Below are 12959 nucleotides of genomic sequence, written 5' to 3' on the forward strand. Positions count from 1 at the left end.
CGTCCTGTTGAGCGTCCTGCTACGCGTCCTGTTGACCGTCCTGTTGACCGTCCTGTTGAGCGTCCTGCTACGCGTGTACCTACTCGAGCGTCCCTTCGAACGCACTGTCGAACGCACTGTCAAGTTGGGCGTGCAGTTAGGCGTGTAGTTAGGCGTAGACTTTTCCGATTATAGATCTACTAGTAGTAAACGTAGAAATACTAGTAGTTATAAGCTTAATTTATAGCCGTATCGAGGCTCCAAACCGTATTCGAGGCTCAACACCGTAATAACACGGTATTGAACCTCGAAATCGATTTCACTACGGTTCGAAACCGGTTCTAAACGCTAATTTTATTACCGATTTAAGTACGCCAACTCGAATCGAAACCGGTTTAGGACCGATTCGGATCCGTAGTGAGACCGGTTTCACTATAGTTCCAAACCGTATCGGATACTATATCGAAACTATATTAAAACCGTATTAATACGGTGTTAAACTACTCTACTATAGCCTATATAGTACGATTTGGAGCCTCGATACGGCTATAAATTCAGTTTATACCTATCTCTACATTTACTACTAGTAGTACTATAAAAGTCTACGCCTAAATAGTATACGCCTAACTATACGCCCGACTATAGGTTCGATAGTGCGTTTAATAGTGCGTCTAAAGTATTCCTAGTAGGTTTCGAATACTCTTATACTATTATAGTAGCTAATACGTAATCTGGATCCGATCCGGATCTAAAGAGAAAACAGATTAAGCAGGTCTGAACTAGGTCTAAACTACATATATACGCTCCTATAAAGGATTAATCCTATACAGTATCGATCCTATATCGAGGATACATCGACCCTACTCCGATCCTAACCCGATCCTACTCGAGAATCACTATAGGATTATTTATAGGCTAAATAACGTATCGTAGATCACGCTATAGAGATCGCTATAGAGATCGCTATAGGCTAACTCGCGTATCGAGGATTACTTCTTAACTTAATTAAAAATTAAATTCTTTTTAAATTAATATATTAAAAGTCGTAGCCGAGTGGTATCGAGTCTATCGACGTCGCTATCGTCTATAATTTAGAAAAGAAAAGATTCTGACGGTAGTCTTAAAATAAAAAGGAAAAAAAAGAGTACTTCTAGTAGGTTTCGAACACTCTTTTCTTTTTTACTATGATCCGGATCCGATCCGGATCTGAGAAAATCAATAGATTAAGCCTCCGATCTAAGATCCGATCCGGTTCAGACCTAGGTCTGATCCTAGATCGATCCTAGATTGAGCCCTTATAGAAGGCCAGATAGTAAATCGGATTCTAAGATTTAATTCTAGATCTAATCCTAGATCTAATGCTATTATACTATGTATACTAGTAGTCCTGCTAGTAGTAAACGCAGATATCTATTAGTAGGTACTATATATATAGTTTTAAATTGATTCGATTCGAAACTAATCCAAAGCTATATTAAACTCGATTTAAGCCTTTAAACTACGTTTAAGGCTTTATATTATATCAATATATATAGTAATATATACTACTATTAAGCTTTAAAATCGATTCTACTATAGTTCGAAACTAGTTTATAGTACGGCTCTAGATATTAATTTTATTATTGATTCAAGTATAGCGCTTTAGTGTGTAGTTGCTTTAAAACCAATTCCAAATTAACTCCAAGCCGGTTTCGAATTGATTCCGGACCGATTTCGAACTATAGTGGATATATACGTTCGTTCTACAAACGGTTTTGAAACTATGTTAGCACTATTTGAATATTGTACTGATTCTATAGAGAGTGGGACTTAAAATCTAGGTATACTTATACTAGTAGTTCAAAATCAATTTTGACCGGATTCGAGACTGCTTCTAAACCGTATTGAGGCTCCCGAGGCTCAACACCGTTTTTACATTATATCGAGCCCCACAATTAACTCTACCACAGTTCGAAACTGGTTCCGAGCCGATTTGGAATCGATCTGGAATTTATTTGAAACTATATTGGATACTGTATTAGATAGGATTCGAAACTATATAGCTATAGTTTCAAAGTATATTCTAAGTACTATGACTTTTATTGCTACCCCTTATCACGTCTCTGGCTATCTTTAGGAGCTAGAATCATTTCCTTCGCCGCCTGTCATCCTGCAATTGGATCATATTATAAACTCTACAAGCGACGGTAGTATCTTTCCGTCCCCCTTTTCGTAAGTGCCTTGTACCGAACTAGTATCCAGACCATTCCTTTAGTAAACCGAGTCTGCAAAGCTGAGAACAATCCGAAGTGAAGTAGGCCAGATAGAGCGGCAGGACTGTCGTGTGGTGTACATAGGGTGCTAAAGCTCTGGCGCTATGTCGTCTCCGAGTATCATCACTGCGGCTTTCTGTCCGTGCCATGCTCGTGCATTTCCACAACCCGTGCAATAAATTTCCCGGGTAAATTGAGATAGGCCAAGCAGGAACCAGGGACAATGTTCTTACTGGACTCGAGATATCTATTTCGAAACTCAGTCCACAGAGTGCTGTCCGGGGATTCTGTGCCGGTTGTCGGGCGGGGGAAGAAGGGATCGTTTCTCATGAATGCACGAGCAGCTTGGTCGATGCCGGCGTCGTCCATGGTCATCGGCCTGCAGCAGTCAAAGTCCAGAACCCACATTGAGTGAGTTCCCAAAAAGTCGTGTATGTACTCGCCGTGATCGCTCGCGAGTTCCGAATCCGATTTCGTTCGAACGCCCCCGAGCACAAACTCAACATCATTGGCGTCAATCCTGGCCATCCAGTGCATTATGGCGAGTGTGTCGGCCATGGCACGCGCATACTCCAGAATAGGAAGCCCGAGGTCCTCTGCCTGGTTAAGGTGCAAGGGATAGTTCCGCAGGGAGAAGAAGTTCCGTCCTCTCCGGGCTTCGTTCTGGATCTTTCGTCGGCCTAGATAAGGGCGTACCAAGCAGTCTCGGTCAGCGTCGTTGGCCTTGATCGTCGAGACGGAGGCGGGCGGACAGTATCGATCGATGAGGCGATGTCTGACCTCCTGCGGCAGTGGTGGTATGCGTTCGCTGCAGAGGACATTGCAGGTAGTGTAGTCGGCTGGGAAGCTGGAGAGATTGGTGTTCCACCAGCAGCGGTCGTCGTTTTTGACGAATTTCGGCCATCGTGGAACGCACACACTGAGCTTCTTCTCTGAGACAGCGTCGAGTACCAGTTCGTGCATTTTGTAATCGTTGAGAAGAGACCGTCCCGGACCGCCATCCTCTCTTTTCATCGCCATGGTGCCCTCTTCGGCTGCCCATACTGATCCACAGAAACCTTGGCCTATGCGGCGGAATCTGATAGTGGTAGAGTCTTGCTGACTGTCGGAAGTCATGGTGATAGTGTAGTTATCGTGTGATTGACAGCGGTGCTAGGAGGTTATTGTTGTGTGTTAGTGTTCTGGTCGTGAATACTAGAAATCGAAAGTCTCTGGTGGCTGAGATGGATGGGAATGCCACCTTAAATACCCAGGTACTAGTAGTCAGTCCGGACAACCTTTTCTCTGGGATTCAAGTTGATATTTTTTCTTTCTCGAAGCCCAAGGGCCTCGACATGACCTGCTAGTGGTTCAACCATGTCTGAGATCTTGGTTGGGAGGTTTGACTGGCTCCCACGATCTCCAAAAAGGGTAATCCACCCAAGTTTTTGCAGCATCACGGATAGAGCCAGCGATCTCAAAGTCGATCTCCCTACCAGTAAACTCAATAGCGTGGAGGGGAGCCTGGGGTCTGCTGCAGCCGCACAATCCACTGGCAACATCAACGCGGCCAGGCAGGATAGGATCGAGGCAGAGGGTGTAAGGTTTGGGTCCCTGGAATGTGCTTTCGAAGGAGGACTTCTATCAGTGGTGCCAGATCACCGAATAATTCCACCGGCAAATAAAGACATGGCAGGCACGGGTTCGTGGACGGATGCATATCGCGACCCATATGGACGACAAACTTTGTTCCAATCCTCCCACCCGTCGATCCGCCCTTTGAAATGAGAACGGAAAACGACCCACCTATGATCTCGAAGCTTGCAACAATGACTTATACCGGTTCAGCAGCAACAGGTCAACTCATGTTTTGATTTCGAGGGGAAGCAGCAACATATTCTCTGTTCAGCAGGGTGGTAGGCATATGGAAGACGCATGGGTTTTTCTCGTCGGTGCCTGCTCAGAATCAGAGGCCCCACTCCCTCTGTGTGGTCCATGGCGGGCAAGCGAGCGCAAAGTCCGCCAACTGCACAATGGGAAATGGCCAGGGCCAATATGTCCCTTATTCCACGGAACTACAAGCCAGGTAAAAATAAGGAGTGAGGACAACGTCGGTTGTAATGTGTGCGGCGAATTGACGATACCCACTGGCAGTGCGCGGAGCTTTTCTCGGGCGGAGCTTTTCCGGAGGATTCAGCACCGGCCGCCACTGTCACCGCAAATGCTGAATATGGCTTGTCGGCCTCCAATGTTAACTAGATAAATGACAAGACCAGCATTATTTGTTGTGGGAGAAGGCATGAGTTTCATTTCCGTTCATTCATACCAACCGTCATCCTCCAGGGTGCTGTCCTCGAGGTTACCACGATATAATATACCCATTTAACTTGCTAAGCCTCCTATTACACCGGCACGATGGCAGGGGTCGAATCCAAGGACATCACCAGCACACTAGAAAAGTCCGATCCTGAATGGTCAAAAGCGACGCCACCAATCCAACAAAGCCCTTGTGACGAGGCTGCCGAACGGCCAGTTCCCATAGCAGCTGGTGGCCAAGAGGCGATCCCAGATGGCGGCTGGGAGGGCTGGAGACAAGTTGCGGCGGCGCATGTCGTGGTCGCTTTCTCTTGGGGACTGATCAACTCGTTTGGGTTTTTCCAGACCTACTATACCCAGCTGCTGGGTGTCAGTTCGTCGTCGGTGGCATGGATCGGGTCCATCCAGATCTTCCTGATCTTCTTCGTTGGGGTGTTTTCCGGGTCGGCCTTTGACGCCGGCCACAGCCTGCACTTGATCGTGGGTTCGGGCTGCCTCCTCAACATCCTGGGGATATTCATGACCAGCATCTCCAAGACCTACTGGCAGTTCATGCTCTCACATGGCATCTGCTGCGGCTTGTCGAACGGCCTCATGTTTACTCCCTCCATGGCGGTCGTGCGGACGTATTTCCACAAGCGCAAAAGCCTGGCAATGGCCCTGGTACTCTGTGGGTCAGGAACGGGTGGCATGGTCATCCCCGCGGTGCTAGAGACGAATACCCAACGCATCGGATTTGGCTGGGCGGTGAGGATCGTGGGATTGTTGTCCGCAGTTCTTCTGCCAATCTCTTGTTTTGTCTTGAGACGCCGATCCCAAGTTGAGCTGGCGACCACATTTTTGTCCGTCAAGGTGCTAAAAGAGTTGGACTACATGTTATTCGTGAGCAAAGGAGCTCCCCTTTCGTAACCCTCGACTGACCTTGTTGATCCAGAATGTCGCAATGTTCATGAACCTGATGGGGCTATACTTCGCATACTTCTTTGTGAGGATGGGTCTTTTTTCTCCTTCATTAGCTTTCGCTTTGCTAATTCACAGACTCCAGGTCCCAGATCTCGCTCAAAGTAGAGTGGGATTTTCGTTCGACCGCGCCATTGACTTGTTAATTCTCATCAACGGCTTAGGAATCCCCGGACGCGTGGGACCAATGTGGCTTGCGGACAAGATTTCCAGACCTGTTGATGTGCTGATCCCGGTCAATTTGGTATGTGCCATTTTGACCTTTGCTTCCATAGCAATCAAGGACAGCGCTGGCGTCTGGGCATTTGTGGTTATGTATGGCCTGTTCGGTGCTGCACTCATTGGCCTCTTTCCTGCCGGTCTGGCCCATTTCTCCGGGGATCTCTCAACAGCCGGCTCTAGAATAGGATGGGGCTTTACAATCGAAAGCTTCGCCATCCTCATCGGCCCTCCCATCACGGGCGCACTGTTGCGAGGTGGTTCGTCTGATTATTGGCGCGCACAAACATTTGCCGGTTCCTGCTTTTCCCTGGGATTTTTCGTGCTGGTGACCACGAGACTGCTTCAATCGCATTCAGCGGGGAAGTTGTCTGAAAAATAGGACGTGGAAGCAGACATGAGCATCATGCACTCAACGTGCAGGCTAGAAATGCGAGCTTGTCATAGGATGGGAGAAGGAACATGTCTTCAACAATAGCTCCTCAATTCCCGGAGGACAAACTGGCCTTCCTTGTACCAATTCGAATCGCGGTGATGGTTGCAGTCGTCCACGGCCACAGCAGGCAGAAAGATAATACTCCTGCTTGGTGAATCGTGTTGACGGTACCTCAGCAGCAGGAGAAACCCGATACTTTCGGCAAGCGAAAGGCAGTGATGATGAGGGCGATGATGTCCTTCGAGTGGAATGCCACACAGACAACGAAAGTATTATTCATGTTTCAGTGGAAGTCCCTGCCCACCGCCGGAATTGTTTCAATACTGGACCGTGTCTGGGTCCTCCATAGTCTGATACAGAGCATCTACAGCCGATTTGACCTGTTCGACTGATTTGAAGCAAGGGAATTGCTTCTTCATTTCCTTCTGCGCAGAGCATCCGTCCAATACGTGGTCCTTCGAAGCTCTGCCAGAAACACATATACTTGTCAGACTGCAGAGTTCATGGCCAAGCCTATGTCGGCGAAACTGTCTTGTTTCGAAGCCATCACAGAGTTGTTGGAGATCTCCTGCTGTTCGTCGGATACAAACCTGAATGATTTCGGTACATTCCGAGTCGGTCAATAACATTGATTGCGGTGGTGAAGTCGTAGAGTCTTCATGCACAAGAGTACATCTGGGCAAGTGGACAGGTGTCGAGTCACTTGTTGTCGGTCTGACGAGATGCCATGCCGTGGAACACGAAAAGGCGATCGAGGAAAGAAGATGGCCGATCAGCAGTACGTTTTGGCAGGCTCTCGAGGGTAGGCTTTCCAGATTGTAACAATATTCACAAGAAAGTAGCGCCCCGGCGATTTGAAGAGCTTCTCTGGATTTGTTGACCGCATAGAATGCACCACGGTCCTGTGCGAGGTCGGCGATGATACTATGCCCTCGACTGTAACAGGAACATTGTGTGCGGGCCTGCTGGGCCTCAGATGGTTTTCCTGCCGACTGTAATCGCTCGGAAGTTCTGTCCAGGGCAATTCGAGGCTCTAGTGATACACGGGTTTCGTGGCCATGGTCTTGGTGACTGGGAGTAGATCTGTCGTCCATGGAGGGAGGAGCTCCTAGTCCCGCATTGGTAAATGGATCTGACCATCCCGACATGGTTGAATTTCCAGGATAATCGGCACATTCAGTTAGAGGCGGAGTGCTGAAGGATGATTCAGAGCTTTCGGCAATGGATGAAGGCTCGTAGCGACGGACAGCTTGAGCAGCGCCTTGCTTCCTAGGCCGACCTAGGGTCTTCTTTGCCGAATAAACGCAGTGTTGCGAAAATGAGCGGCAACGAGAACAACCCTCCTTCTCCCCGGAACATTTTGCCTTCCGATTCCCTGAGCATATGAGCATAGTTCGCTTCGACATCAATGTACTCACTGCAGCTGTCGCACGCCCTGTGGTAAGCGGATTCCATCATGGATGCAGCTGACCCTCGACTTCTCCCTCCTGGCGGCCGTTCGATAGACTCAATAAGACCAGGCACGAAGTTGCGACCGTCCCGAGCATCAAGTACGCACAACTCACTCACTCCAGAGCACATCTGCCCGCGGTCTAAGCGTTGCAGACACGAGATATCCTCGTACGTATCTCAACAGGCAAGGTACCTTAGTTGGTTGATACCGACGAGGCAGAAGTCTAGAACTTGAAGCTAAGCGAGGGAACTAAGCCGATACTGGTAAATTCCCAGTAATAGCAGCGGGATGCGAAACAACCGTATTAAGCTCGGTTTCAAATCTAATGGGTGTATTGCTGGGATACCTGTGTGTGAACTGTGCTGTAAGTAACCACTGCTTTGTTGAGGTATGTTGGCTGAGCGTTATATCGAACGTAGCATTTCAAGTTTGTTTAAAGTATCAACACGGCTACCGCAATAAATGATTAACGTGGAGCAGGACCCGAGTGGGCTGGAAAGGTTCCACGGTCACCCAGGCTAAACACCCAGGCTAAACACCGAGCATGGGACACACGTTACGGCACCACTACTGGTAACCTCACAGCTTCGAGCGAGATGTCGACTTCTCTGGTCACGACAGTTAGCTGTATCCCAAGAACAGAAACAATAAGCCAAGCTTGGCTGGACTGATGAGAGTGCAGTACCAAATACTCACCCTGCAGTTCCTTGTTTTTCTGAGCAAACCGCGCTTCCAGCGCTCCCTCCACGATTCTCTCACCCAGCGCATCTGCAGAATCATAGACGGCCAGCAGCCTATCCTTACGCAGCGGCATGTTTTGCAGTCGCTTGTGCTCCATCATACTCTTCCCGTCATTGACGGCGAGTTGTTCTTCCAGAAACTCGATGACTTTCTCATGGAACCCTTTTTTGGGAAGGATCCGGTTCACCAGTCCCCACTGCTCGAGCTCCTCCACGGTCATCTTGCGCCCAAGGAGAAGCAAGTCATTGGTCCGATGAACGCCCAATGACTGGGCAAAAGAGGTTGCAGAGCCGAATTCCGGGACCAATGCAAGCGCACTAAATGGAGCATGGAGGTAGGCATGTTCTGCGGCTAGAATGATATCTGCGACTCCAGTGAACCAGGCAGCGCCGCCTCCCACCGCGGGACCGTTGAGAGCTAGCACGAAGACCTTTTTATGGTCGATGAGGGACCGAAGAATCTCCTGAGCGCATACTGGAGCAGAGTCCGGGTCAGTCTGCTCAACCGACCCCTCCAGAAGAATGAAGGTGGATTGAACTTGGCGTTCTCTTACCTGCCGTTGTACTTGCCATGTAGTTGAGCTTCTTTGCTGCAGGATTGGTGAGGGTCTGATTCAGACCAGCTCGCGCTGGAAAGAAACGGCGGAATCAGCTTTACTGCTTCGGTGCGAGGCCGTATCGTCCTGGATCGAATTCTGCGGGGAAAAGCTTGAATGTTCGCCTACTCACCCTTTATATCAGCGCCCGAAGAGAAAAACCTGCCTTCGCCGGTGAGGACGGTGAAGACAGTATCCGGGTGCTCATTAAGCTCGCGGATTGCCGACACCAGTTCGGGCAGCAGGTTGCCACCAAAAGCATTGAGCGACTTGGGGCGGTTGAGCTGGATCCTTCGTTAGTGAGGCTCGGGTTGGCTGCGGAGTCTGTGCCTGGTCGGGTTCGGGTACCTTGATAATCCCAATCTTTCCCCTAATCTCGCAGATTATGTCCGTATACTCATACTTGCTCGTAGATGCCATGATGGATGGACTGCAGGAAGGCTCTGTAGGGAGCCGGTGGCTTCAACCCGGTACTAATCCAAGGGAGGATAGGCAACAAATGTACGCCAAAGGCGCTAGGCAGGCGATCGAATTATATAATAATATCGCAATGAATCGCGTAGTATCGACAACAACAAAGAGCAGTTGGCAAGCGTACTTACCATCTGACAACCCTGAGAGCAGGGGCTGTATATCCCCTGTAATCGGTTTAAGTGGTATACAAATCAACCTTCGCCGCGGGCCGGATTACAGCCTCGGCACTGCCTCACCAACTCTTTCAGTGGTGCATTCAAGGCCACCTACCTTTTTCCAGCATAGCTCTTTCGAAGCCGATCAGGCCATACCATATGGCAGTTTACTCAGCAGAGGTCCTCATAGTCCCCATATGCTTGAGCAAGTTTGTTCGTGACTGAATAGTCATATGTAGGTACCTACGAAACGCGAGCGTAACGTAGTGTGAGTAAGTAACGTACTAATTGGTAAGACAGTCCGCAACCATCACCCGCAAAAAGGAAAAAAAAACAATAACGTTATTGTAGATAGCCTTGATGATTGTATGCTTCTTTGCTACCTGGTCTCTGCCAGATCATAATGGCTTCCAGACGTCCGGTGGTCAAGTTTGACCCATGAGGACAATTTCCTCCGCCGACAACAACTTGAATTCAAATGAATTCAGCAGAGAACGGCCTTGTGTCCCACCGTTGTAAACATACCGCGGAGTATAGACACCCAACCTATCTGCGCAATGAAGTCATTTCTCGTCCCTGCGACTTTTCTTTCGCATTGCACGCGATCTGGACGTTGTAGTGCAGCGCCGTTGCCAGCATCCTCGCCATCCACAAAACACTCCTTTGAGCGACTTCACAAATTCCCCAGTAGAATACAATCATGTCGGAACCGATTCCAGAGTCCATCCCCACGTCCGCTGATCCTCGATCTCGCCGCCCCATCAAGCGTGCGCGCGGCGCCAACACGGCCCTGGCAGCACAGGCAAACGAGATAGAGACTCTTTTCTTGGATCCCAGCCGGCCAGTCACTCTCCCTCCACCATCGTCAGAAACAAAGCGGTCGCTACCGGCACCGCCCGAAATAGTTGCAAATGTACAAGGGTCCTCTGCAGGTGCTGGCTCGGGCGAGTTCCACGTGTACAAAGCCAGTCGGAGGCGCGAATACGAGCGGCTGCGGATGATGGATGAGGAGGCGAAGAAGGAAGAAGAAAATGAGAGGTGGGAGCGCGAACAGCGGGAGAGAAGAGAGCGAGACGAGGAGAGACTCAGAAAGAACCGCGAGAAGAGAAACAAGAAGAAAGCAAAGAAGGGAAACGTAAAGGACCAGCAGGAAAACTCTGGTAAAGTCAACGGAACGGGCGAGCAACACGATGCGGAGACTGGTGGTGTCATTAAGAAGGGCGGTGGTTTAGAGATTCCCAGACGGGGCAGCCAGACTGAAGACCAGGGGAGCGGAGAGTTTGGCGTTGCTGAGGCGGTCAAGGAAGCTGGTATTACGATTCTTGAGGATGACTGAGGGACATACACGAACGCGAGGCTTTTCAGCTCGACAGGAGCCTGTCGCACTTTTTATCCATACTGCAACACAACTCAAGTGAACACGGCGACTGCTACTGAAGCTATCTTTTCAGAACGAGCACTTGAGACGAGCAAAATTAAACCTCGACATGACGGCTCATGCTGGAGAGACGAGCACCATAACATGCTATCACATCGAACCACGGCACCTCATGCTCTATGAAGTCCTTTTGTCCCTTCCAACAATGGCTCTATCAATCCCACTGAACCAACGCATTAACAACTGCAACGAACCCGGCAAAGCACCATATAACGGCATACACTTGGCATAGAACGGGGACCTCAAAACCCCTCCATCACCCCTCTCTATGGTACGGACGATATCCTTAGCCACGTCCTTGGCAGCCAGCACAGGGCCGAAGAAATGTGCATAGAAGGGGACGGACGTGATATCAGCAAACAGCTGAGTATCAAGTTGGCCGGGTTCGACGAGGAGGGTCTTGACCCGTGCAAAGACAGTGGGATCTGGATGGTTTCGGAGTTCGTGACAGAGAGTCTGGTGGAGTGACGACACAGCGGCCTTTGACATTGCATAATCCGCCAAGCAGGCGGGTGCCAGGTGTGACAGGATCGAGGAGATGGTGACGATATGCGCACCCTTTGCCGACGCTATAAGCCGAGGAAGCAGGACTGACAGGGTATTGAAGTGTGACAGCGTGTTGATCTCCAAGGTCCTGCTGGCCTGTTCGGGTGACAAAGACGATGGATTCTTGAGGGTTGAGACCAACGGAAGCGCGGATACGGTTGTGGCGGCGTTGTTGATGAGAATCGTGGGACTACCGAGCTATTTTTCCGGTTGGACGGTTAACACATACCTTAGGAACGGCGGGAAGAAATAGCTGCAACACAAGAGGGTAGGTAGACACGCAACAAGTCAACTTTAGGGGAGCAGCAAGTGATAAAAGGCCCCGGGAAAAGAAAAAGGAAAAAGGCAAAGACATAATTTACCTCATCAACAACACTGTCCATCGCGCTCTGGACCTCATCCAGCCTCGCGACATCGACCTGATGCCAAACCAAATCCCACCTCTCCATCTCATCCAAGGCCTCCGCATCAGGCTCTTTGACATCCCAGATCGCAACCTTGACCCCCTTTCTCACGAGCATCTGCGCAATCACTCTTCCCAGCCCGGACCCGCCGCCCGTGACCACGGCGACCTCGTTCTCCCAGTCGACTTTGCGATGCGGCCCATGGGCGACACGATGGTTGATCCAGATCGCGCACTCTACCACGGCCAACGCCGCCGTGTAGTACAGCGTATAGTAGGCCAGTGGCTCGCGGTGTTTGTGCACTGAGGCCAGACACAGGTAGAAAATCAGGCTTATCCACGGGTGGAAGATCGAGTTGGCTAGGATCAGCAGTAGGAGGTCCAGCGTGATGTAGCGGTACCATGGTTTTGGTTTGGATTGTACAGGTATCGACCTGGACGGGGTAGGAGTAGACGCCATAATATTATCCCCTCCTTAACTGGTGCTTCGTTGGGTTCAAGTTTGTGCTGTCGCAGATGATCAACAAATTAGTGTCGATGGCCGATGTCAATGCCGGTATCGATGAGAGTTTGCAAGGTGGCCGTCAGGTTGAGACAACTCGACGACTCAACAATCTCGACCTTGACCTTCGTTTCTTTGTCCTCCTGAACCAGGGAAAAAGGAGAAATGACCGGCCGGTTAATGCTTCATGGAGGTCGATGAGACAGAGTGGTGACGCGAAGACTTTTGTTGCGGTTCAAGTTTCAGCTGGATCCTGCCAGCATCGATCGATTTTGAAATATGAAAATCGTACAGTAAATACAGTTAAACAATAAACAAACTTCAGGCACCATATATGTCGCTGTACAAAGAAATCAGAAGAAAAAGGAAATCGATCAACAGCGGAGAGCTATCACAACAGGGTGTCCAAAGGGAACTTGTTTCATGTGCAGTGTTGCAGGTTGAAACGAAACATTTATTGATTAAGTAAGCATGGCAGGTGGAAACAAGCCACCTAAGACGACCTGATCTT

General features: G+C 49.6%; 6 protein-coding genes across 6 annotated transcripts; 2 read left to right on the forward strand and 4 right to left on the reverse strand.

Moving 5' to 3' along the window:
- Window positions 1–2354: 2354 nt before the first annotated feature.
- On the reverse strand, window positions 2355–3347 carry HMPREF1120_08215 (uncharacterized protein; the record flags this gene model as incomplete). The annotated part of the gene is made up of 1 exon (XM_009162460.1): window positions 2355–3347. One exon carries the CDS (start codon window positions 3345–3347, stop codon window positions 2355–2357), a length of 993 nt encoding a protein of 330 aa, XP_009160708.1.
- A 1008-nt stretch (window positions 3348–4355) lies between these two features.
- On the forward strand, window positions 4356–7004 carry HMPREF1120_08216 (MFS transporter, MCP family, solute carrier family 16 (monocarboxylic acid transporters), member 10). The gene is made up of 3 exons (XM_009162461.1): window positions 4356–5408; window positions 5461–5511; window positions 5572–7004. Exons 1-3 carry the CDS (start codon window positions 4626–4628, stop codon window positions 6085–6087), a joined length of 1350 nt encoding a protein of 449 aa, XP_009160709.1. The 5' UTR covers window positions 4356–4625; the 3' UTR covers window positions 6088–7004.
- Window positions 6459–7722, reverse strand: HMPREF1120_08217 (uncharacterized protein; the record flags this gene model as incomplete). The annotated part of the gene is made up of 2 exons (XM_009162462.1): window positions 6459–7516; window positions 7560–7722. 2 exons carry the CDS (start codon window positions 7720–7722, stop codon window positions 6459–6461), a joined length of 1221 nt encoding a protein of 406 aa, XP_009160710.1.
- Window positions 7723–7904: 182 nt separating this feature from the next.
- On the reverse strand, window positions 7905–9981 carry HMPREF1120_08218 (enoyl-CoA hydratase). Its single transcript, XM_009162463.1, has 5 exons — window positions 9279–9981; window positions 9064–9214; window positions 8889–8963; window positions 8291–8809; window positions 7905–8202 (listed from the first exon to the last, which is right to left on the reverse strand). The coding sequence occupies exons 1-5, from the start codon at window positions 9348–9350 to the stop codon at window positions 8174–8176; spliced, it is 846 nt and encodes a 281-aa protein (XP_009160711.1). The 5' UTR covers window positions 9351–9981; the 3' UTR covers window positions 7905–8173.
- Window positions 9982–10138: 157 nt separating this feature from the next.
- Window positions 10139–12429, forward strand: HMPREF1120_08219 (uncharacterized protein). The gene has a single exon (XM_009162464.1). It carries the CDS (start codon window positions 10260–10262, stop codon window positions 10893–10895), a length of 636 nt encoding a protein of 211 aa, XP_009160712.1. The 5' UTR covers window positions 10139–10259; the 3' UTR covers window positions 10896–12429.
- HMPREF1120_08220 (7-alpha-hydroxysteroid dehydrogenase) lies at window positions 10855–12869 on the reverse strand. Its single transcript, XM_009162465.1, has 2 exons — window positions 11906–12869; window positions 10855–11741 (listed from the first exon to the last, which is right to left on the reverse strand). The coding sequence occupies exons 1-2, from the start codon at window positions 12404–12406 to the stop codon at window positions 11115–11117; spliced, it is 1128 nt and encodes a 375-aa protein (XP_009160713.1). The 5' UTR covers window positions 12407–12869; the 3' UTR covers window positions 10855–11114.
- Between the last annotated feature and the right edge of the window lie 90 nt (window positions 12870–12959).

Source organism: Exophiala dermatitidis, assembly GCF_000230625.1.
Source record: "Exophiala dermatitidis NIH/UT8656 unplaced genomic scaffold supercont1.7, whole genome shotgun sequence".
In the NCBI taxonomy this organism is placed as follows: Eukaryota; Fungi; Ascomycota; class Eurotiomycetes; order Chaetothyriales; family Herpotrichiellaceae; genus Exophiala; species Exophiala dermatitidis.